This window comes from Semicossyphus pulcher, unplaced genomic scaffold (genome assembly GCF_022749685.1).
Source record: "Semicossyphus pulcher isolate SPU_LCO1_2020_fin unplaced genomic scaffold, fSemPul1.0.p SCAF_23, whole genome shotgun sequence".
Lineage (NCBI taxonomy): Eukaryota > Metazoa > Chordata > Actinopteri > Labriformes > Labridae > Semicossyphus > Semicossyphus pulcher.
Genome location: NW_027211697.1, coordinates 15,152,005 through 15,173,878, shown reverse-complemented (window position 1 = coordinate 15,173,878; position 21,874 = coordinate 15,152,005). Strand labels below are relative to the sequence as shown.

Sequence of the window (21,874 nt, the reverse complement as noted above, 5' to 3'; positions counted from 1 at the left end):
TATTAAAACATGTTTAAATGTAAGAGACTCAGATTAAATTAAATTGACCTGCTTCAGTTTAATAAATGGAGGATGTATTTTAAATGGATGTGTTATGAAATGATTGAGCATGAACCTGTTACTTCAAACATCCAGCATAGATGGACAATCAGCTACATGAAATGTTGAATTGAACTCTAACAGTGCTGAGTTCAGGAGCCACTCCCTCTTGATGCAAATGTTCAGTGTGTGCAGAGTACTTGTGTCCTGCTGACTGCTCTCGTCCTCTGTGTGGAGCTTCAGAGGTCACATCTCCAGCCTCAGGATGATGAACACACTCACTCTTCTGCTGGTTGCTCTCTCTCTGCCCTGTGAGTTCTCCTGCTTCTTGCTCTTTAATATTTTATCAGACAACATCGCCTGATGGTCAGTCAGTGATTCCAGATCCCCGTCTCACTTTCTCCTGTGGTTCCTGTCTGCTTTCCTCTCATCAGGTTGTACAGGTCAGAGTATGGAGTCCATTCCTTCCAGTTCAGTGGTGAAAATGCCCGGGGAGACTCTCAGTCTCTCCTGCAGGGGATCTGGCTTCACTTTTAGCTGCTGTGTTATGAGCTGGATAAGACGACCTGCAGGAAAAGCCCTGGAATGGATAGGGAGCAGTTTCTCTGATGCCAGCAGGAACACTTATGCCAGCAGTGTGCGAGGATGTGCAGAAGTCAGCAGAGATGACAGCAGCAGCATGGTGTATCTGAGACTGTCCAACTTAAAGCCAGAGGACTCTGCTGTGTATTACTGTGCCAGAGACACACTGGTTACAAGAAGCACAGAGGCTTTACAAAAACGTCTCAGACAGTGTTTTAACAAAGACCTACAGGTGGCAGCAGAACACATGAAGTCAGATGACTCTAAGGAGAGTGTAACACACTCTAAAACACACATGCAGGAACACACTGAAGGCAACAGCTGTAGTTGTGGTTTGTGACTTCCTGTTTCTTAGTGTCACATTAAACGAATGTTGACCCTGACCCTGCAGACCCTGACTCAGTCTGGACCAGTGGTTAAACGTCCTGGAGAATCCCACAGACTGACCTGTTACGCCTCTGGATTCACATTCAGCAGCCACTGGATGCACTGGATCAGACAGGCTCCTGGAAAAGGACTGGAGTGGGTCGCTGCTATAACTGATGGTGGTGGTAGCAACAAATACTACTCTCAGTCAGTTCGAGGCCGGTTCACCATCTCCAGAGACGACAGCAGACAGCAGCTGTATCTGCAGATGAACAGTCTGAAGACTGAAGATTCTGCTGTTTATTATTGTGCTCGAGACCCACAGTGACCGGAGGAGGCTGAGCAGCTGTACAAAATCCTGTTTCATATTCTTTATTTTACATTATAAACATTATTTAAATAACAAACAAAATATAGAATCCTTCAAACTGCTCCTAAAATGTTTCTAAGAAACACAATAAAGATCACTGGCTCGAACAGGCCGAACACAAAACAACAGTTTGGTTGCTGAAATTATATTTTGTAATACTTTTTTTTATCTTGTTCACACAAGATAATAAAAGATTATTTCCACAAGAGTTCAAACACAAGACAAACACAGGGCAGCAAGTTAATACATCTCTGAGAAGATGATCGCATTGTGCGCACAACATTTGCATCTGGTCTCAGATCCTCTGGCCTGCTTGAAGTTTCTTGTATTTCTGTGTCTTTAAACTGTGATAACACTGACACCTTTAAGAGTCTGTATGCAAACCTGCAAAGCAGCGCTATTAAATATGACTACTATTTACATGATGCTGACTGACGTCACTGTATTTCTGTTAGCAGCAAATGAGTAGAGTTAGTGAGAAAATACATTAATTCATAAATGCTACAATTAGAAACAAAGCTGTTTATAAATGTTCAAAGTCAATCATAAATTTAATGTAGCAGGCGACCGGTGATAAATTCTGTCAGGAAAACTGCTGAAGTAATATTTAAAGTGGATTTTAATCATTTGTAAACTTATTATTAAACTTACTGTAAATGTGGCTCATAAAGTAACAGATAGACAGCTGCTCCTTTAGACTCCATTAGTGCTCATCTTCATTATAGCAATGCTGATTTTAATGAATACATTTTCTATTATCCCTGAATGTTAATGTTAATATTCATAAGAGGAATAATTATCCTTATTGTTGTTCTCAATATGAAAATAAATTACATTATTATTATGTTTCCAGTCTGCAGATATAAAAGCAGTGAACAGACTCTTCTATTGGCTCCACTTAAACCAACACTGATGCTTCATATGTTTGACTCTATGCAAACTCAGTGAGCTTCCTTGTTACTCGGCTATAAAAGCTTCACATCAGGCTGTCAGTGGAGTTCACAGCACGTCACTTTAACATAAAGCATGTTTTCTGTAGCTCTGCTGCTGCTGTTGGCAGCTGGATGTGAGTCTCTCTGGATTTGTCAAAGTCAACAGTTCTTCTTTTGCACTTTAACTTGATCATTTCTTACAAAACATGTTCTTTATTTTAACAGGTGTGAAGTGTGAACAGTTGACACAGCCAGCCTCTGTGACTGTGCAGCCAGGTCAACGTCTGACCATCACCTGTCAGGTCTCTTATTCTGTTGGCAGCCACCACACAGCCTGGATCAGACAGCCTGCAGGGAAAGGACTGGAGTGGATTCTAGCTGGACGTGTGGGATACACAACATACTACAAAGATTCACTGAAGAACAAGTTCAGTATCGACTTAGACTCTTCCAGCAACACAGTGACTCTAAACGGACAGAATGTGCAGCCTGAAGACACTGCTGTGTATTACTGTGCCAGAGAGCCACAGTGAGAGACAATAACAGGAGAGTCGTACAAAAACTACTTCCTCTGTTTAAAACCATCACTGGGAACATTCAGTTCTCTCAGCATCACTTCATAAAAACTGAGTGTTATTATCTGTCAGTGATTAAAATGATGGTTATTCAATGTTTTTTCTTTTCTTTTATTTGTTGGAAGGTTTAATTCAGGTCCAACTTCACAAAAACAGTGAAATAATTTCAGTTTTTACTTGTAAGAAATGTTCACAGACACTTATGAAAGATTGTGTCCTGTTTCAATGCTGATTAAATTCATTCTAATTAATGAGGTTGAACTGTGTCCATGTGTATTCAACATGTTAAAGCCCTTTATTATTATTACTGCAATATCTACAGTGGGGTGGGCATTTGTGATGGAAATTCTGAGGCTTCCGTTAAAATAAGCAAAATGAAACATAATTCTACACAAAGAAAGTCAAAAACAAACAGTAACCACCTCTTTACAGCGGTTTGAAGAGACATCCAAACATCTAAACACATTTTAAAGAGTGGGAAACTGAGTTTAATTTGATGTTCAGAGAAGAAGAAAGCTGTTAATCTTCAGTTTTCACATGAACTCTTTTAACATCAGTGTTTTTTGTGTTGATTTACTCATGGCTTTGCCCGACCATACTGCTGTTAAAACAGAGGAAAACATGATCAAATATGACTGGTCAATACAAAGAGATGTTCTCTCTGTGAGGAGGAGTCAATGCAAACTGTGATGTCTTCCTCCTCTACTTATGTGACTGCAGAGAGGAGGACAGAGAACAGTGGACACACAGTTTAACATGATGGACTACAGGACAGGACTGCTGCTGTTAACTGTCTGCTGGGCAGGTGAAGATCATCACTATATTCATGTTACATAGCGTATATATCTGTCAGCAGCTGATTTCACTTGATGTTTTTATCCTCTCTCCAGGTGTTGATGGTCAGACTCTGACACAATCTGGACCAGTGGTTAAACGTCCTGGAGAATCCCACAGACTGACCTGTACAGGCTCTGGATTCACATTCAGCAGCTGGGCTATGGCCTGGGTCAGACAGGCTCCTGGAAAAGGACTGGAGTGGGTCGCTGCTATAAGCAATGGTGGTGGTAGCAGCAAATACTACTCTCAGTCAGTTCAAGGCCGGTTCACCATCTCCAGAGACGACAGCAGACAGCAGCTGTATCTGCAGATGAACAGTCTGAAGACTGAAGACACTGCTGTGTATTACTGTGCCAGAGACCCACAGTGAGAGACAATAACAGGAGAGTTGTACAAAAACTACTTCCTCTATTTGCCAGCACCACATGGGACACTTGGAACACATTTTTGCAATACTGATTGTGATTAACTGTCATGTTCATTCTAACGGTGCCCCAATTGGTCGGCCACCGATCGTGATCAGCCGATATACATACTAACTGGTTTGATCAGTGGCCTGTATTAAAGGCCGATCATAAGAGCTGATCAGATGATGCAAAAAAAACAATTTCTCTAAGCGACACTAAAATGGCGTCACTGGTCTGGCGGTTTTACTTGGTGTCTGAAGAAGATAATAAATTAGTCATTTGCAAGGTGTGTTCCAAGTTAGTACCTCGTGGGGGAACGCAAACGATAACATTCAACACCACAAATCTCAGACGTTTGAGGTTGAGTCACGTCAAAGAATATGACGAGTATTCAAAGTGAGCTTGTAGCACTAAGGAGAGAGAGCAGCTGGCATCAGCAACACTGCCACGACTCACTCAAACATCTGCAGCAGAGACATTTCAATGACAGCAACCAGAGAGCAAGGTCAGAAAGAAATCCACCAAAATAATGGTATTGATCACCAGCCGCTGTCAGTTGTGAAAGACGAGGGGCTCAGATGACTCATGTCATACATGGATCTACGTTACTCTCTGCCGGGGCGTAAATATTTCACAGATGTACGCCAGCCGCAGTTATACCAAACAATCTATACGCTTATCGACAGCCTTATGAAGAACAAGATCACTTTGATAAGTTTCACAAGTGACATCTGGAGTTCGAGTGTGTGTCTCATGTCCATGTTGAGCCTAACTGGGCAGTTTATTGATCAAAACTTCAAACTAAACAAAGTTGTTCTTTATCCTCAAGAGTTCTGCAGGTCACACACCACAGTTGCATTCAGTGACATGTTACGAGCAACGGGGATACCGAAGGAAAAAGTGCACGTTATTCTAAGAGATAATGCCAAGAACATGGAAAAGGCCATGAGGGATACGGATTTACCCAGCCTGCCGTACATGGAGCGTACACTCCAGCTTCCCATTGCCGAAGGAGTTTCGTCACAATGAAGCATCACATTTGAAGCATTTAATAGCCTCTGAAAGACGCATCGTTGGCCAACACTCCCAGCTTGCCTACTGGTGACCTCAAAGTATCCAGAAACAACTGAGTCAGTCTACCAAAAGACTTGAGCAAGACGTACCCACCCGATGGAACAGTGCGTTATTTATGCTACAGAGTCTACTTGAACAGAAACGTGCACTGTGCGCTTATGGAGCTGACTACAACAGAGTTGTTACTGTTGATCTCAAATCTACTCACGGCTGAAAGGACATTAAATTAAGCTCTCATCAATTTCAAACAATCGTCATTGCATCATTTTTATTTATCAATGTTAAACATATTCGCCTTCATTTTTCACCTGTTTGATTCAGTGTGATCTGTCCTGTTTAATGATCTTTAAATGCCTTAAACCACCAAGACTTTGAAAGCTTCTAGTTTTTCTTTAATATCTTAAAAGTACTTACAAAATGTTGCTATTGTTAGAAAATAAAAAGGTGTTGTACAAAAATGTAGATGTTTAAACTAATGTAGAAGATTGTGATGCAACAGTTTATTGAATATCATAGCTGACTGAAGAATGGTAATGATGGGACTGATGTTCCACCATCTCTTTCTGTGAGATTCTGAGAAAAACAAAACATTTCATCGACACTTTGAATGATTGAATAAAGTTAGTCAGCTGATTAACTGTCCTGTGTGTGTAAATACGCCTCTTTGTGTGTTGCCTTATAAGGACATGAAGTCTCTGTTGGACATGATACATTTCATGACTTATTTTAGACCTAGAAATGATTAGGCACTATTATTTTTCCACTCAACAGGGTGGAAATTCAGTTGATAACTATAAAATACTAAAATAATGTGGCTCCCTTTCTCACACAAACAGGAACTAATTTTCCCTTTTGTAAATCATCAAGATGAAAAATAAGCTCTTTTTTTACTTTCTTGGAGATGTACAACATATAGTTAATGTATTATTTCCTCCTCTGTCATTTGCTGAGGTTTGCTGTTGAAGAGATACTCTGCTGAACTAAATGTATCTGGTTCATATTTAAATTTCCCTGTTAAACCTGCAGAGGGAGGTCCATGCAAACTCTTCCTCTCTTATAAACACACCATCAGTAACCTGTGGCAGAACACCGGGACACTTTAGTTTATTCTGTAACACTGAGATCAGAGAGAACTAAACTACAGGATGGAAAAAACGATTATCTGGAGTTTAGTTTTTGTAGTTTCTATTCATGGTGAGAAAATCAATTCTGCTTCACTTTTTAATGTCCAACCTGTTCTTTACACGTTTGTTTGATAATGATCACTATTCATTTTTCTACAGGAGTTTGGAGTGAGATCAAACTGGAGCAGTCTCCCTCTGAGGTGAAAAGACCTGGAGAGACAGTGAAGATGTCATGTATCACATCAGGTTATAGCATGACAAGCAACAATATGCACTGGATACGACAGAGGCCAGGGAGAGCTCTGGAGTGGATTGGGTGGATGAGTACAGGCACAAACTCTGCTAGCTATGCCAGCTCCTTTCAAAGCCGTTTCATCATGACTGAAGATGAGCCCAGCAGCACTCAGTACCTCCAGGTCAACAGCCTGACAGCAGAAGATTCTGCTGTTTACTTCTGTGCTCGAGAAGAAACAGTGAGTGAAGACAGTGGAGCAGCTGCACAAAAACCTCCACAGGCAAACAGCCATGTGATCTCAATGACATCTGGGTTTACATACCATAATCCTTTTTACCAAGTCATCCGGTGAGTTTATGTAGAAACAGTTTATGTAATATCATAGATGATAAAGAATGGTAATGGACATCTAGTAGGTTGGCGTTCAATATATCAATACAAGAGTATAAAGTAATGTGATTTAAATCAAATGCTTTATACAAACTATAATGCTAAAAAGTAAATGACCTATTTAAAGCCTTAAATAGTTCTGCACTGTTTCTTCAGTGCAGGAAACTGTGTTGGGTTTTTGTACGAGGGTTTATCACAGTGTTCTATGGGGTGGGGCACTGAGATACAGAGCCATACAAAAACCTTACAGCAATAATCTCAAACTCAACCATTCATGTGATGGACCAAAGAGCACAGGACGAAATATATCCCTCTAAAAATGTGGTCACTACTGTGTCGATGACTTTGATACGCAGATTTGTGGTTAGAAGTCCGATTTTTAGTCGTTTACAGCCACAGTTAGTCCACAGATGTAAATGTTACCTCTCAGTAAACCTCTACTTTAAAATAATATTTTGCATCACTCCGAGCCGACGCTTACAAGATGACACCAGGGTTTCACACTGACCGGGACTCCTGACCAGGACTTCTGTCTAATAAGGTTTTAACACATTTTTCTGGTACTTCAGGTTTTTGTTCAAGCTTTGAATGGAGGCGTATCACTGTGACTCCTTTGACTACTGGGGTAAGGGGACTCAAGTCAGCGTTTATTCAGGTAAGTCACATTTAATGTAATATATTTAGAGACTAGTTTCTTTTACTTTTCTTAAAATGATCATTGATGTTTGAGAGGTTCAGCTCAGTTCATATTTAGAAAAATGATTTCACTGCAGCCGTTTCTTAGAAAGCATTTAGAAAAGTTCCTCTTTGGCATTAAAAGTTCATATTTAAGAGATGGTTCATTTTAATCTTTAAATCCACCCGGCCGATTGAAATCCATAGTTTTTGAGAGGTTTGTGTGTTTGAATACAAGGTCTCGATGCCCTTCAATTAAACTCTGAGTGAAGAGATTATTGAGCTCACACTTAAATAAAATGTTAAATATATATTATAAAGTTTCTTTTGAAATTCCAGGAGCATTGACTTTAATAGGACTATATAATTACACTGAACTGTTGATCAGTTTAAGTTCTGAGAAAACAATTCTCATCAAGTGTTTTATATGTCTTGTTACAATTAAACAATAGACCCACTACATTCTAATAATAAATACTTCAATACTTTATTAAAACTGATTATTATCATATACGATTATTATGGCCACAGAACAGTGCAGTGACTTCACTGGCTTCACTAGCTTCTAACATTAAGATTTAATACGCAAGTTCATTATGTAAACATTTTTATTTAATCAGTATGTTTTTCTTTATATTACGTTTTATTAAAAATTGTATTATTTAAAGTCTTTTCAGGTTCATGTCTGTGAAATGCTTAAATTTTGTATAAAGATAACAAAATAATTTTAAATTTTAGACAGAAATTGTTCAGTATATCAAATAAGAATTCTTGAACAAAACATTTGGTAGTCGTAGTATATAGTAGTTTTAGTTTTTAGTGTTTAAGTGTCAGTACCAGAGTCACATCCCTTGAAAGTGTCCACATACTTGGCCAATAAAACTGATTCTGAAATCTGCCGCAATATATTTTATAACAATAGAATAGTTGTTATTTATATATGATTCATATATGATGAGTTGTGATCATTTGTTAATTTCTATTAATTTTATTTTAACCTTATAAAATCTCTCTCTTTGAAAGGACCTCCACCGACTCTGTTCCCTTTGGTTCCATGCGATTCTGGGACTGGAGATACAATCACTGTTGGCTGTATGGCAGACGACTTCTACCCACAGGGTACTTTGCAGTGGACCGATGCCACAGGGAACAGCTTGACTTCTGTACAATATCCTGCGCTTGTCAAAGACAACAAATATATAGGAGTCAGTTTGGTCAACGTACCAAAATCTGACTGGAACTCCTTCAAGTCTTTGAACTGTTCTGCGACTCATCCTCAAGGCCCCCGAAGTGTGAAAGTTAAAAGTATGTAATTTTTTACCCTCTATCGTGGCTCTCTTATGTGTAGTCTAAACGCATGACCTTGTTTTTATGTTAGCAATTGATTTTCTATTTTAAATTTTTATCTACAAAGTCTACAATGAACAATCTTCTTAACTAATCTTCCTCTGCTTTTTCATTACTACGCGTAGAGGCCTCGACCCCTCCAAAGATAAATCTGGTATCAGTGCCAAGAGGAGACACTCAGGCTCTGGTGTGTACAATTGAGGAATTACCTAACAAAGACCTGTCAGTAAAATGGAAGAAAAATGGAATCAATGTACAAGACTTCACTTCTTGCCCCGCACAATCATCCGGAGACCTGTATTCATCTGTCAGTGTCCTGAATGTGAAGAACACAGACTGGGACAGTAAAGCTGTTTACACATGTGAGATGACGCACAGAGGCACACCATATACAAAGAAGGCCTCTAAAGGTACAGTCATTACTGCTGTACTATTACTCCAAGTAACCTGGTCGTAAAATAACAGTGAACATTGAGCTAAAATAAGCTAAATGTTTTCTCTGTTTATCTCGTTTATGTAGCTGCTGTCACAATGACACTCAAACAACCAAGTCCCAAAGAGCTGTTCAATAACAATCAGGCACAGTTGGAGTGTATCGTTACTGGACAAGACAAGGCCATTGTAGATGTGATGAAGATAACTTGGCTAATTGACGGAAACAATGTGAATGACAACATAACAGAGAAAACAGAATCCAGAAACGGTCAACACAGCAGAACCAGCACGATGACTCGGAGTTTCTCGAAGTGGCAGGAAGTTAACAAAGTGCGCTGTTCTGCTGGAGGAGACAACAGGACACCGGTAATTCAAGAATTCACTGTCCACAAAGGAGGTATGTTACCGAGTGATGGAAACTCATTGATGAAACAGCAAGCTGTGTGTAAAATGAACATTAATCTTGTAGATGAACCTCATTGCTAAAACAAGTGTCTCTTTCAGATCAGACGAAACATACTGTGACAGTCAACATCTTCCAAGAGGATCCACTCACTGTGGTGTGTCTGGTCTCCAGTGACAAAGAGCAGGACTACTACATCACCTGGGCAGAGAATAAAGGAGAGAAGACTGGCAACTATGTTGATGGCTTTGACCTCCCCCCACAGAAGACTCCAAAGGGCTACTTAGTTACAAGTATTTACTATCCAACTGAGAAGACAAATATGTTTGTGTGCAACGTCTGGCCTGCTGGCAGCGAAAGATCCTCCATGATTCCAAAATCAGTGTCTCAGACCAAGGGTAACTCGAGTGAATGCGAAACAGTTTAGATTGCATGTGGTATGTAGTGCTCACGTTTTGTTCTGTCTGTGTGTGTAATCTGTGCTGCGGTAACATGTGCACCCTGTGATGTCACCAGTCTTTGTGATTGTAAAACACAACAGTCAACATGTCAATGTAGTTTTGTTTGTCATCATATGGTGTTTCAAACTGTCTGTCACATTGTCTAACAGCTTGAGAAGCATGCTTATTGTTCCAAATAAATGTTGCATGGAGAAAAGTTTGTTACATGTTCATGAATGACTTCTACAATTTTAAACAAACTGAAAAGCTTGCACAAAGTAACTCAATAAATAGGCTTTAATATTAGATTCATTTTGTACTGTTCAACTGGAGAAACCTCCACACATGTGATCATAGAGTTAACAATGCTTCACGTTCACACACGCTTCAAAATAACCACCTTTACCTTCCTCTTCTTAGATTGTTTTGCTCTGAACTGCATAGATGATGCCAGTGAAGAGGATGAGTTCAGCAGCCTGTGGTCTACAACCTCCTCTTTCATATTCCTCTTCATATCCTCTCTCTTCTATAGCATGATAATCAGCCTGGTCAAGGTAAACATGGAGGTATTTTCTTCATTTTAGCTTTACTGTGTTATGATCATCATAACGTAAGTTATAAAATAAAGGCCAGTGACATACACAATGGAAATGCTGATGATAAAGGAAAGACACCTCTGACCAACTCATCTTTGCATAAGTGCTCTGAGTGCCACAGTTTCCTCTGATCTTCACAGACAAATATGTGCAGGAGAAGAAAAGACTTGTTCAGAGACATCACTGTGAAAGTTAGTGTAGTCTACGTGAGCTTGTGATGAACTGCAAACTCAAATACAGTATAATAATGGTCTTACTGATTATCAACGATCTGTGCAGTTTACTGGCACCAAATCATACATTGTGATACATTTTATTTTGTTGACGTTGAAGGACACAATTACACAATAAAGTGGTTAGCTCTGTTATGAAGAGTTTCAATGAAAAGCTTCTCCAAACACTTAAAATGTGCTGGTCTGTGCGTTTAAAATGCTCCACAGCACATAATAAGGATTAAACACTGTGCTGAATCAAATGCATTGCAAGTGTTGGAGTTCCTCTTGCATCAAAGCAAACCTTCAGGCAAATTATTCCAAAAGCAATAACAATGAAGGAATCAGTCCAACACTGAATACAACTGTCATTAAACATCAGTCGCCTGCAGCAAATCTGCAGGTCAGAACTGTCTTCTGTCTTGAAGACACTGGTGAACTCCAGTTTGATTAATCAGTCAAATTGTACTATTGATTAACAATCTGTATTGAATAAGTGAAAATAATCTATTGTTTGTAATTGTTTGATGTTTCTTTATTCCTAGATGAGGAGTCAATAAGGGACGAAATTGCTGCACAGCAGAAACAAGTATTTGTCTTCATTTGTTTGTCTTTTTTTTATCAAGTTTTAAAGCAATGTACATAATGCTACTGCTGTATATCTGCTAAATAAAACTGTCATACATAATGCTTTAAATATTGTTTAAAGTGTACTTATATGTAACCTTTAAAAATATACAGAATATACAGCAGACAATTATTTTGCCATTTTTTTTCTGACACTTTTACTGTCATCAAAATGTTGTGTAAGTGAGGTGTAGTGTAACTTTTCATTGGCGCATTAATAAATTGCACTGCAGTGAAAATGGATATATTGTGATGCTTTTTAAATTTTGACTTGAAATCTTTGCTTTCTACAAACACTCACATAATAGACAAAAATATAATAGATTATGGGAGACATAAAACTAAAGGGAGAAGGAATGATGGAGTGCTCATGATTAAAAGCTTTTGAGGATTTTGTTGTCACTCGAGGCCCAACAAAGGAATCTAAGAACAGCATGTGAAGTCAACGTCCTGCAGACTTCTGTTATCAGTTAAGAGCAGAAGGGTTTTCAATTTCCTGCCGCTGCTAAACATATCATCTTTTGAGAGTCACTTCCCCTTTTCTATGCACCTCTGGGACCACACCTGTGGCAATGGAACTTTGTAGAAACTGTCAGAGCTAGAAATACACTTCCTTGAAGTGAAACACTCATCTTTCACTGCATATATTTGCAAATCAGCACGTAACCAAGCGTGAAGAGGCGAATTTGCACACAGCAGACACATCCTCACAGACAAAGATAACATTAAAAAATGTCTAGAGAAAAGTGTTGATGAAAGCTTTTTACACAAACGTGAAGCAGCAGCATAAATCAGATATATCCAATACACAGAATATTGAAAGCTTGTTAAACAGTACAACAGAACATATGTATGTGTGTAGTATGTTTGTTTTGCTGTGTGGTGAAGAGTTCTTGGTGATATAGAGAGGGATAGTTTCATATAAGCGTTCTTGGTTTGTAGAACATCATGGCAGCACACATCAGACAGAGCTGGAAGCCTCTGAGGTGGTGTTTAAAGAGTCTGACCTTCTCACTGGTTCAATTAAGCTGTGGGGAGTTTCTGTGTCTTGTTGTTGCTTGACTGGAGTATTATAAAAAGGTGAAGAGATGATCAATAGCATTCTGAGGGCAGGTAATATTTTGATCTGCGTCCCAACATCCTCACCAGCTGATTTAAAGCATCCAAAGAACATTTTGTACATTTTAAAGTTAAAAGGAACCATCTTGTGCACTTTGAGACCAAGTTAAGAGGCTAGAAATGTGTGATCTTGTAACCAAATTGGCAGATATGACTGGTGATGACAGAGCCAACGAGCAGTTTGCTGCAGTTACTTATAAGGTATGTCATCCAACATTTCTAACAATGTTTAAATATATGTTTAATGAGCGTAATCAGCCTGGTGACAGTAACTGTTGGAAATGAAAGCTCGCTGCATCCCACTTCCTGATGGCACACACAACCTCACGCCGTGTGTGTGCTGCAGGTGAAGCCGCTAAAGTAAACCTTTCGCAGTATGTCCACTCAGTTACCAGCCCGTATCTGTAGCACCGAGACGAGGTGCCGCTGACAAAAGCACGCACCCCAAACGTTTTAGCCCAAACTGGATGAAGATTCAGCTGAGCAATTCATGAAAAAAGCAACTGTGCTTAAAGATGGAAACAACTTCAACATTTAGAAGAACTTCCTATTGCAGAAACGTGGGGTTTAAGCACATCGACGGTATCACCTTTAAGTTCATCACCTTTGTTTACTAAACAAACTCCTTTATTAAAAAGTCATACTTTACTAACCCCAGATACCATAAAAGGTTTGTCTGATATATGATCTGATAAATGCAATGTCACTTCTAACGTAGATGTCAAATTCATTTTGCGCATTCAGAACCTCTTGGGCCACCAGAAGAGCCACTTTTTGTAAACTAATTCAATAAAACTAACTTTAAATCATATTTATTGGGCAGTTTACTTGTATGTTGTTTATTGAATGTTGTACTATGTTTCATTCAAACTCACTACAACAACTATGTCCTCCTTGAGAATCATATCAAACCGTCAGATGGACAGTTTCAACCATCAAGAAATGTTTCAGTTTCAGCTTGTTGATATGCAAGAGGGATATTTTGGTTTAAATGCCAGCTCCTTACTAGAAGTGGGAAAAGTAGGTAAAAACCACCATCTAGTGGCAAAAGCATCAAGTGTTCTGTCATATTGCTGCAGCAAATGAAGGGGACACAGTTTACAACTTAAACCTCTCCTATGTGAGAAGATTTTAACATTGTATAACACTGTTAGATTTGACACATTTATGACATTTGTTGTTTAAGAAAACAAATCATTACAAAGATATAAAAAAAAAATACCTCTACACTACCACAACATTATTACTAATACTTTGCTGCCATCCACAGGCTTCTACTTTTACTGAACCAGCTGCCCACTCTGCACGGTGTCACCACTTCACAACACATCATTATCTGACACGACATGCAACGCTGATTTCCATTCTTTTTTGTAATTGATCTTTTAAAAGCTCAAGTGATGAGATAGATCTGAGATGACCAGCATCAGAGGAAGGGTCTAAATGATACTGAAATTCTCACACACAGAGAAATACATTTAAAAATATGCACTAAGGCTATAATTCATCCACCACTAAGATATTAAAAGCATAGACCTAACACTAACACCAGAAGCAGTGGAAGCAGACGGCACTGATTCAGCCCATATTCTAACATTAGCTGCAGCCAAATGCGTCTTGGTGTATGTTTGATGTTATAAAATATTCAGCTTTATATTCTTGTATTGCGTTCACATCGTCACATCCTGCTTGAAAAAATAACATAAAACATCAAGAGAATTGCACTTTCATTTATTTTCATATTTTTGTAAAACAATCTCTAAACCATTTAAATTTTTATTTAAAATAAAATCCACTGATTTTCTGACCAAGTCAGAGAACTGTGTTGTCTCCTGCAGATGTGGTGAGGTTTTGTCATGTACTTTTGTCACTGTGGTAACTGATAGCAGCTGGGGTGACGACACAGTGTTACACACTGTAACCAAAACCCTGTTCATACATTCATCTCTCTTTTTAATTGAAATGGCAGCAGAGCTGCTGGTGAATGACCATCAGACTGTCACAGGATTGGTTCAGTAAAAGTACTTATGTTCATTTCAACTATGGAGATTGTAGAAATATAGCAAAAAACATGTTTAAGAGAAGTGAAATCCTGTGTTTATATGCAGAGAATATTGTCTGACTTGACTCTGCATTTACTAAACTGAGTCAGCATAAACGATGTCAGCTATTGTCAACCTTTTGCCAAATCTGAACCATGACATGATGAATGGAGATCCTGATAATAGTTGCCAAGTTAAACAGAAAAAGCTTGTAAGCTGTTTTGACATTGCTTCTTGAAGATTCACAACCGAGAATAATTAAAAATCCTCCAGTAAGAACTGAGTCAGAATGACTAAAATCCATACGTTACCTAAACCTAAAAAGTTAATGGACTAAAACATGAGATACTTTCAGTATGGATGTTGTGGATGATTGAGTGGATATGACAGCCCGATATCATAAACCTATATCCATGTCCAAGTAATGCAGCTAAATCAAGTATATCTGGTTATCCACGCTGCAGTAACTGAAGGTGACAGGAGGATGTGATAAAGCTGTACACCAACTGTTGGCAAACACTTAGTTTTATATAAGCCCCACCACAGGAAAGGAATACCTTTAGGGAAGTGGTTAATAAATGGTACATTGGGGATTGCTTTAGTCAGTGAAACATGTTTGCTTTTCATGGTTTTTTTCATTATAAAAATGTATGTTGGTTAAAACTGTACTCAAACTAACATTTAATCTTTAGTTAAAACATAAGATCAGAGTAAATATTACATATATACACTAATTTACTGAGTAAGTACAACAATTTAGAATATGATACAAGCTCCCAAGTATTTTCGTACTATAGTTCAATTGAAACCTCTCCTTACATTTCAAATGTCATTGATATCACATAATTTGACCTCAGTGGCGTGAAAGGCGTCTTTGAGGTGCTTGTTTTTGTATGTTGGATGTGTTGACATATCACACTGTGACAATGCTTTTGACATCTGGGGAAAAGGAACCATGGTGACCGTCACATCAGGTAAAATAATTCATTTTGGTCTTGATAATGACAATTTGGTGATTACACAGTTAAATATAAGGTATTTTGACCTCAGTGGCTTGAAGGGAGTCTTTGAGGTGCTTGTTTTTGTATGTTGGATGTGTTCACATATCACACTGTGACGGTGCTTTTGACATCTGGGGAAAAGGAACGATGGTTACAGTCACATCAGGTAAGCCAAACACTTTTTTTGTCTTTTTAATTTGTTTGTTTGATTTTGAAGCAGAATTAGGAAATCCAGTTTTGACACCGTAAGTTAATGTATATCTGGAATACTGTATGTTAAAGGTGTTAAAATCCATAGACTCAATTTAAACTGAGCGGATCCAATTTCAAAGTTGGTAAGTGCAGAGGCCAATGTAACTATGTAATAGGGTAGATTATTACAAAATCACACACTATGGAACATGTAGATGCTTGAGATCCAGGTTTTTGTATGCAGCGGTTAATTATTTGTTGAACTGTGACAACTGGGCTTTTGACTACTGGGGAAAAGGCACTATGGTCACTGTCACTTCAGGTAAGTGATTTTAATATGTTTGATTAGTGAATGAAACTCCCATTGATGCCATTACTAATGCAATTTCATCTTTTTTCATGTGGTCACAAGTGTTGAACAAGGATATCATAGCCAACAGTATTTTGTAGGCTGGCATAGAATCTCTGATAATATTAAAACTCCTGGCTGGTAGTTCTATGGACAGGTTTATATCTAACTTTGGTTTTGGCAACAGTTCAAATCAAACTGTTTGATGAGAAGTTATTATTAAGGGATATTACAGTAAAAAGTAAGTTTTCGTGTTAAGTCCTTATGACTTTCTGAACTGTGACAACTGGGGTGCTTTCGACTACTGGGGAAAAGGCACTATGGTAACGGTGTCATCAGGTAAGATTTGCACTGCTAAATCCCTTTTTAAGTTACATTTAAATTGCTAAAACCTCTAAAGATTTGGAGTGTCACAAAATGAAAGTGTTTTACTATAAGGGTAAAAAAAAAAACATCTGTTTGCCGGTAAAAATTCTCTGAAGACACTGGTGAAGATTTATACTAAGTGTATTTTATTTCATTGGAAGAAAATATATGACAAAGCGAGCATTATTAAAAGTTAGAGTAGAGTAGAGTAGCTCTCAACGTTAGTAGACAGCCTTTTCAGACTAGTGGTTCAGTAATTTCAGCACTGTGTTACTATGAAGCTTTTGACTACTGGGGAAAGGGTACAATGGTAACTGTTACATCAGGTAAGAATACTGTTTAATCTCAAACATATTTGCCTAATTTAAACAAAAGTTAAAGTTAACAAAATGATATGATGCCATAAACTCAGTACTGTATGTTTGTCAAATGTACAGCTACACTCCATTTAACTTTGAAAAAATAACAATGATTATCATCAAAGTTACGGACTAAAAGTTATCGACATTTATATTTTAAAAAGAGTAGACCACAAATGATATTACTGAGGGAGGCTAGTTCATCAAATAACATCTAAAGAAATGTGATAAGATAAAGATGTATGTACGGAGCGCACTTCTCTCATTCAACATATGAAAAGGTTAAGGTATTAAAATGTATCCTTGATTGCAATGCTTTGCTATGCTTTTGATGAAGTAAGCCAACTTCATTCCATTGTTAACTTATGTTTGATGAAAAATATCTTATTTTAAATGTTCACTTCACTTTTTTAACGGCATTTTTGTTTCTACTTTGTTAGCATGTGTTTCCAAGCCAACCGTGTATCCTCTGATACAATGTGATTCTGGGACTGGTAACCTGGTCACTCTTGGCTGCCTTGCCACTGGCTTCACACCGTCCTCAGTGACCTACACATGGAACAAACAGGGGTCTAACTTGCGGGAATTCACTCAGTATCCTCCAGTACTGAAAGACAATGTTTATACGGGAGTCAGTCAACTCAAAGTGAGCAGACAGGACTGGGACAACATGAAGCCCTTCCAATGTGTTGTGACAAATACAGCAGGAACAGGACAGGGGACATTCATCAAGCCAGGTAAGTCTTGTGTTTAGTCATATATAAATGCCTTTATAGTAGTTGATTTGAAATTTAGCAGGTTAACATGGCAGAGCTGTTAACATATTTTAGCATTGTGAAACAATTTAAAAGGTTTTCAAATTGATTGTGATGACACAAAGCGTACATGTATTGCCAGTAGATGACAGTAGAATACAGTAACAAATACATAAGATCCATTTCTTACAGTGCACTAATCAATAATAATAATAATACATTGATAAATGTTATTGGTGTAATGTGTCTCTACTAGTTGGTTTTATTACTGTGTTCTTTAGAGGTGTTATCAGAGGTAGACTAACCCCGTCATTGTACCTTTATCCTGAGCTGATATTTTGACGTTTGAAGTAAAAGTAAAAGTGAGCCATCACTGTTGTAATTGTTTTACAATATACTCAATTATGAAGGAACGTGAACACAAAGGAGAGCACAAAAAATAATTTAGCTATTAAAAGGTTAGAGTGTTTCTAAGGTTTCTAATGTCATAATGAGCAGACCTGACCGGTTAACCAAACAGTGTGGTGGAATGAGAAGGTTGGCACTTTCTCGTGCACATACAGCTGCTGACTCAGTCTATATTATCTATTACTAATATTCTGCATGCCCTCTGCACCTGCTGAAGAACAAATTATTGTTGTGTGCTCTGCTTCTTTCCATCTATCTGCATAATCATAGTGATGCAGATAGATTGAACCTTTATGGTGATAATTAACGTTCAAGTTAACTCCATGTTTGCTTGCCTGAGCAGTCAATGTATATGCAGAAGCGAGCATCAGAGCTCTGCTGTTCAATTGTATTTTCCTCGAGTCCTTCTGCGCACTTTAAAAACAAGCTAAAGAGATCCTTTGAGTTTTATCAAACTACATGAACCTCTGCTTCTGCATATATATATTATATACACACACACACACACACACACACACATCCCCTGCTTGCGCATACATATATTTGTTTATATCTTTTTTTTTTTCAGATATGCCTTATCAGATACCAGATGTTAAAGTGTTTGTCTCATGTTATGAGGATCAGGAGGTTGCCTTCACCTGCATTGCCAGTGATTTTTCACCAAGTAATCAAAAAGATCAAATGGCTGAAAAATGAAGCACCAATAGCCGATGAAGCAAATGTGATGAAAAGCTCTTCTGCAGAGAAAAAGACAGCTAATGGACTGTACAGTGTTTACAGTGTTCTCAAAGTACCAGCCAGTGAATGGACTGAGAGCATTAATTATACATGCGAGTTTGAAGGGAAAGGTCAAAATGGTGCAACGTCCAATAGATCCACTGTGTCCTACAAACAGACGTCCTCTCCCTCTAGTAAGTAAATGAATACTAATTATTGAAACATTTTGTGTGAATTTCTATGGTTTATATTCTCATTGGTTTGCAGCCATTCCTGTCCAATAATGTTTCCCTTATTCCTCAGCCCCAAAGGTGACGGATGCAGTGAATTAGCTGCTGACGTAGTGATCAAAGACCCTTCACTGGAGGACTTGTTTTCAAAAGGAAAAGGAACAATAGTATGTGAAGTCAAGGTAAATACGCCATCAGTAGAAGAGGTACGTTGGGAGGACGAGGAAGGAACTGAAATCGCTAATGCCAAATCGAAGGACAAAAAAGGACGTGGAGGCCTTTACAGAGTACCACTCGAGATCACATTTGAGGACTGGACCCGGGGGATAAAACCCAGCTGTGTTGTTATTCATCCAGATTTACATGAACCGCTCAAGAAACCCTTTGAAAGGAATATTGGTAAGAAAACTGAAGGGCTGTCTTTATTTTTTCTAATCATGCCATCAAATCCAGTGATCTTTCTCAGCTGATTATGGAGCAGAGATTTTCTTCAGCACTGTATGTGTGGCAGGAGGTTTAATGTTTCTCTCATGCTTGCAGGAGGACCGACTCGGCGTCCTTCAGTGTTTATGCTGGCTCCAGTAGAACATACTAGACAAGAAATGGTGACCTTGACTTGCTATGTGAAAGACTTCTACCCTCGTGAGGTTTTGGTGTCTTGGCTTGTTGATGACGAGAAAGCAGATTCAACATACACGTTCCATACCACAGAGCCTGTAGAAAACCAAGGATCCTATTCGGCTTATGGCCAGTTATCGCTCAGCCTTGATCAGTGGAAACAGAGTGATGTAGTGTATAGCTGTGAAGTGTCCCACGAGTCTATGGCTCAACCAAACTCAACCAAAGCTATTGTCAGGTCCATTGGGTACAGAATGCATGAAGGGAACAACCTGGTCCACCTCAACATGTTTAGACACATGCCAATACTGCCTTTTTAAAATGCGTTGTTGTCTATTGAATTAACTGACCGAACAACTGTTTAAATCTGGTCTTACCTCGAAGGTTATAAAGTATATAACCCTACAAAAAATGACTCAAATACTTTTGAAATCCAAAAACCAACATTTAGCTTTGAACGTTTTACTTAAACTATGAAGGTCATAATTATGAAGATGTCAGACAAGTACTCATTGTGATATTTTATTATACAGTAATGTAGGCCTAACTGGAAAAGCAGGACTTTGATTACTTTGGTGCATTTTCACTCAACATTTGTTTTCTTTGTCTTCACAGGTTAAATGAAACAAGGTGAACTTTCTGTAAGACTTATTTTGTCTGCCTTTTTTTCATTAACTTCAGAGTCATTATTAAGAGTATTGTGTAAGTATTTTCCTTTGTTTTAATTACAAAAGCTTTATGTCTGCTGAACAAAAATGTTTAAATGTCATTAACCATTGATGTTGATCCATTTTTTGCTTTTCCATTTAATTGTTCATACTATCTATTGTCTAAATGTCTATTTCACCAATAAATATTTTAATACGTAACACTTATTTGTTGTTATTGACATTTTAATTGTTTTATCATGTTATTTATTGCATTACTCTGTTTATCATCTCCATTGCATCTGCAAAAGACAAAAGTTCTCGGTTCTATTATTAAGAGACTTAAACCTTCAGCAGGTCCTGACAAGCAATGCAAAAACTATAGTGCATGTACACTGACATGAGACGACATGAGATATTTAAATGTGCACTCTGTTTCTCTTACTGGCATAACCCCACCTCACACCTGGTGTCTGTGATGCTCCGTTGCTCATAACTTTGTTTCACTTCTGTAATTTGGTGCTTTACTAGGGGCGGCTGTGGCTCAGTGCTAGAGCCGGTCGTCTTTCAAACGGAAGGTCGGAGGTTCGATCCCCAGCTCCCTCACGCTCAGGTCGAAGTGTCCTAAATTGCTCCCGGTGGCATAGCCAACGGGTATGAATGTGATATCTGATTGACAGTTGGGCACTTTACGTAGCAGTCCTGCCATCAGTGTGTGTGAATGGTTGAATGTGAAATGTAGTGTAAAAGCAGCTTTGAGTGGTCGCAAAGACTAGAAAAGCACACAAGTACAGTCCATTTACTTTAGTGGGAGCTGGGTGTTACTCAATGCTTCCGCCTGCTGCTTGCCCTGATCACTCTACCCTGTCATGCTGCAACATCTGTGCAACAGACTTCCAGCCTTCTCTCCAACTAACTTTTAGGACACACACCATCTAGCCTAGACACAAAGGTATTACCATTTACAATTCAGGCCCACATAATGTAAAGGTATGTACAACTGCTGATATGATATCGGCTCATTTTTTATAAATAAACATCTAATAGTTAGAAAGAAGCAAGCAAAGGTAAAATAATACTCTCTCTCTCTCTCAGGACCGCAGGTTGTATCTCCAAACATCAATAAAATCAGCAATAAAAAAAGGTCATAACTTTCTTCAAGGATAGGCTTATACTGCAGTACATTGTTCTCACAATACCAACACCCCTGTGTTACTTAGACTGTCCACAAGAGTGAGACAAAGCTCCACGTACAGCAATGTTGAGCTGCATCCTCTGTGAAACACCAGTTGTGTAGACATTTGATGATTCTGAACTGGACTTGCTAAATGCTAAGACACAGAGGTACATTCACTTGAAGAACAGAGACTGTTTTTCTAACCATTTCTGTTCCTCCATACATACA

General features: G+C 38.4%; 1 protein-coding gene and 1 gene segment (V, D, J or C); both read left to right on the top strand.

The window, feature by feature from the left end:
* The window catches only part of LOC138602767 (immunoglobulin gamma-1 heavy chain-like), a 56,255-nt gene extending 44,365 nt beyond the window's left edge, over positions 1-11,890 (top strand). The window contains exons 4-10 of the mRNA XM_069674336.1: positions 7,546-7,586; positions 8,630-8,911; positions 9,079-9,363; positions 9,474-9,785; positions 9,893-10,189; positions 10,652-10,785; positions 11,585-11,890. Of these exons, the coding sequence (XP_069530437.1) occupies positions 7,546-7,586; positions 8,630-8,911; positions 9,079-9,363; positions 9,474-9,785; positions 9,893-10,189; positions 10,652-10,785; positions 11,585-11,599 (1,366 nt within the window). The 3' untranslated portion in view covers positions 11,600-11,890. The remainder of the gene's footprint in view (positions 1-7,545; positions 7,587-8,629; positions 8,912-9,078; positions 9,364-9,473; positions 9,786-9,892; positions 10,190-10,651; positions 10,786-11,584) is intronic.
* Positions 11,891-16,689: 4,799 nt separating this feature from the next.
* Positions 16,690-21,097, top strand: LOC138602589 (Ig mu chain C region membrane-bound form-like). The segment is given in 6 exon segments: positions 16,690-16,708; positions 17,535-17,831; positions 18,826-18,921; positions 19,286-19,603; positions 19,745-20,069; positions 21,001-21,097. Coding segments are annotated over 6 exon segments (1,152 nt in total).
* The last annotated feature ends 777 nt before the right edge of the window (positions 21,098-21,874 follow it).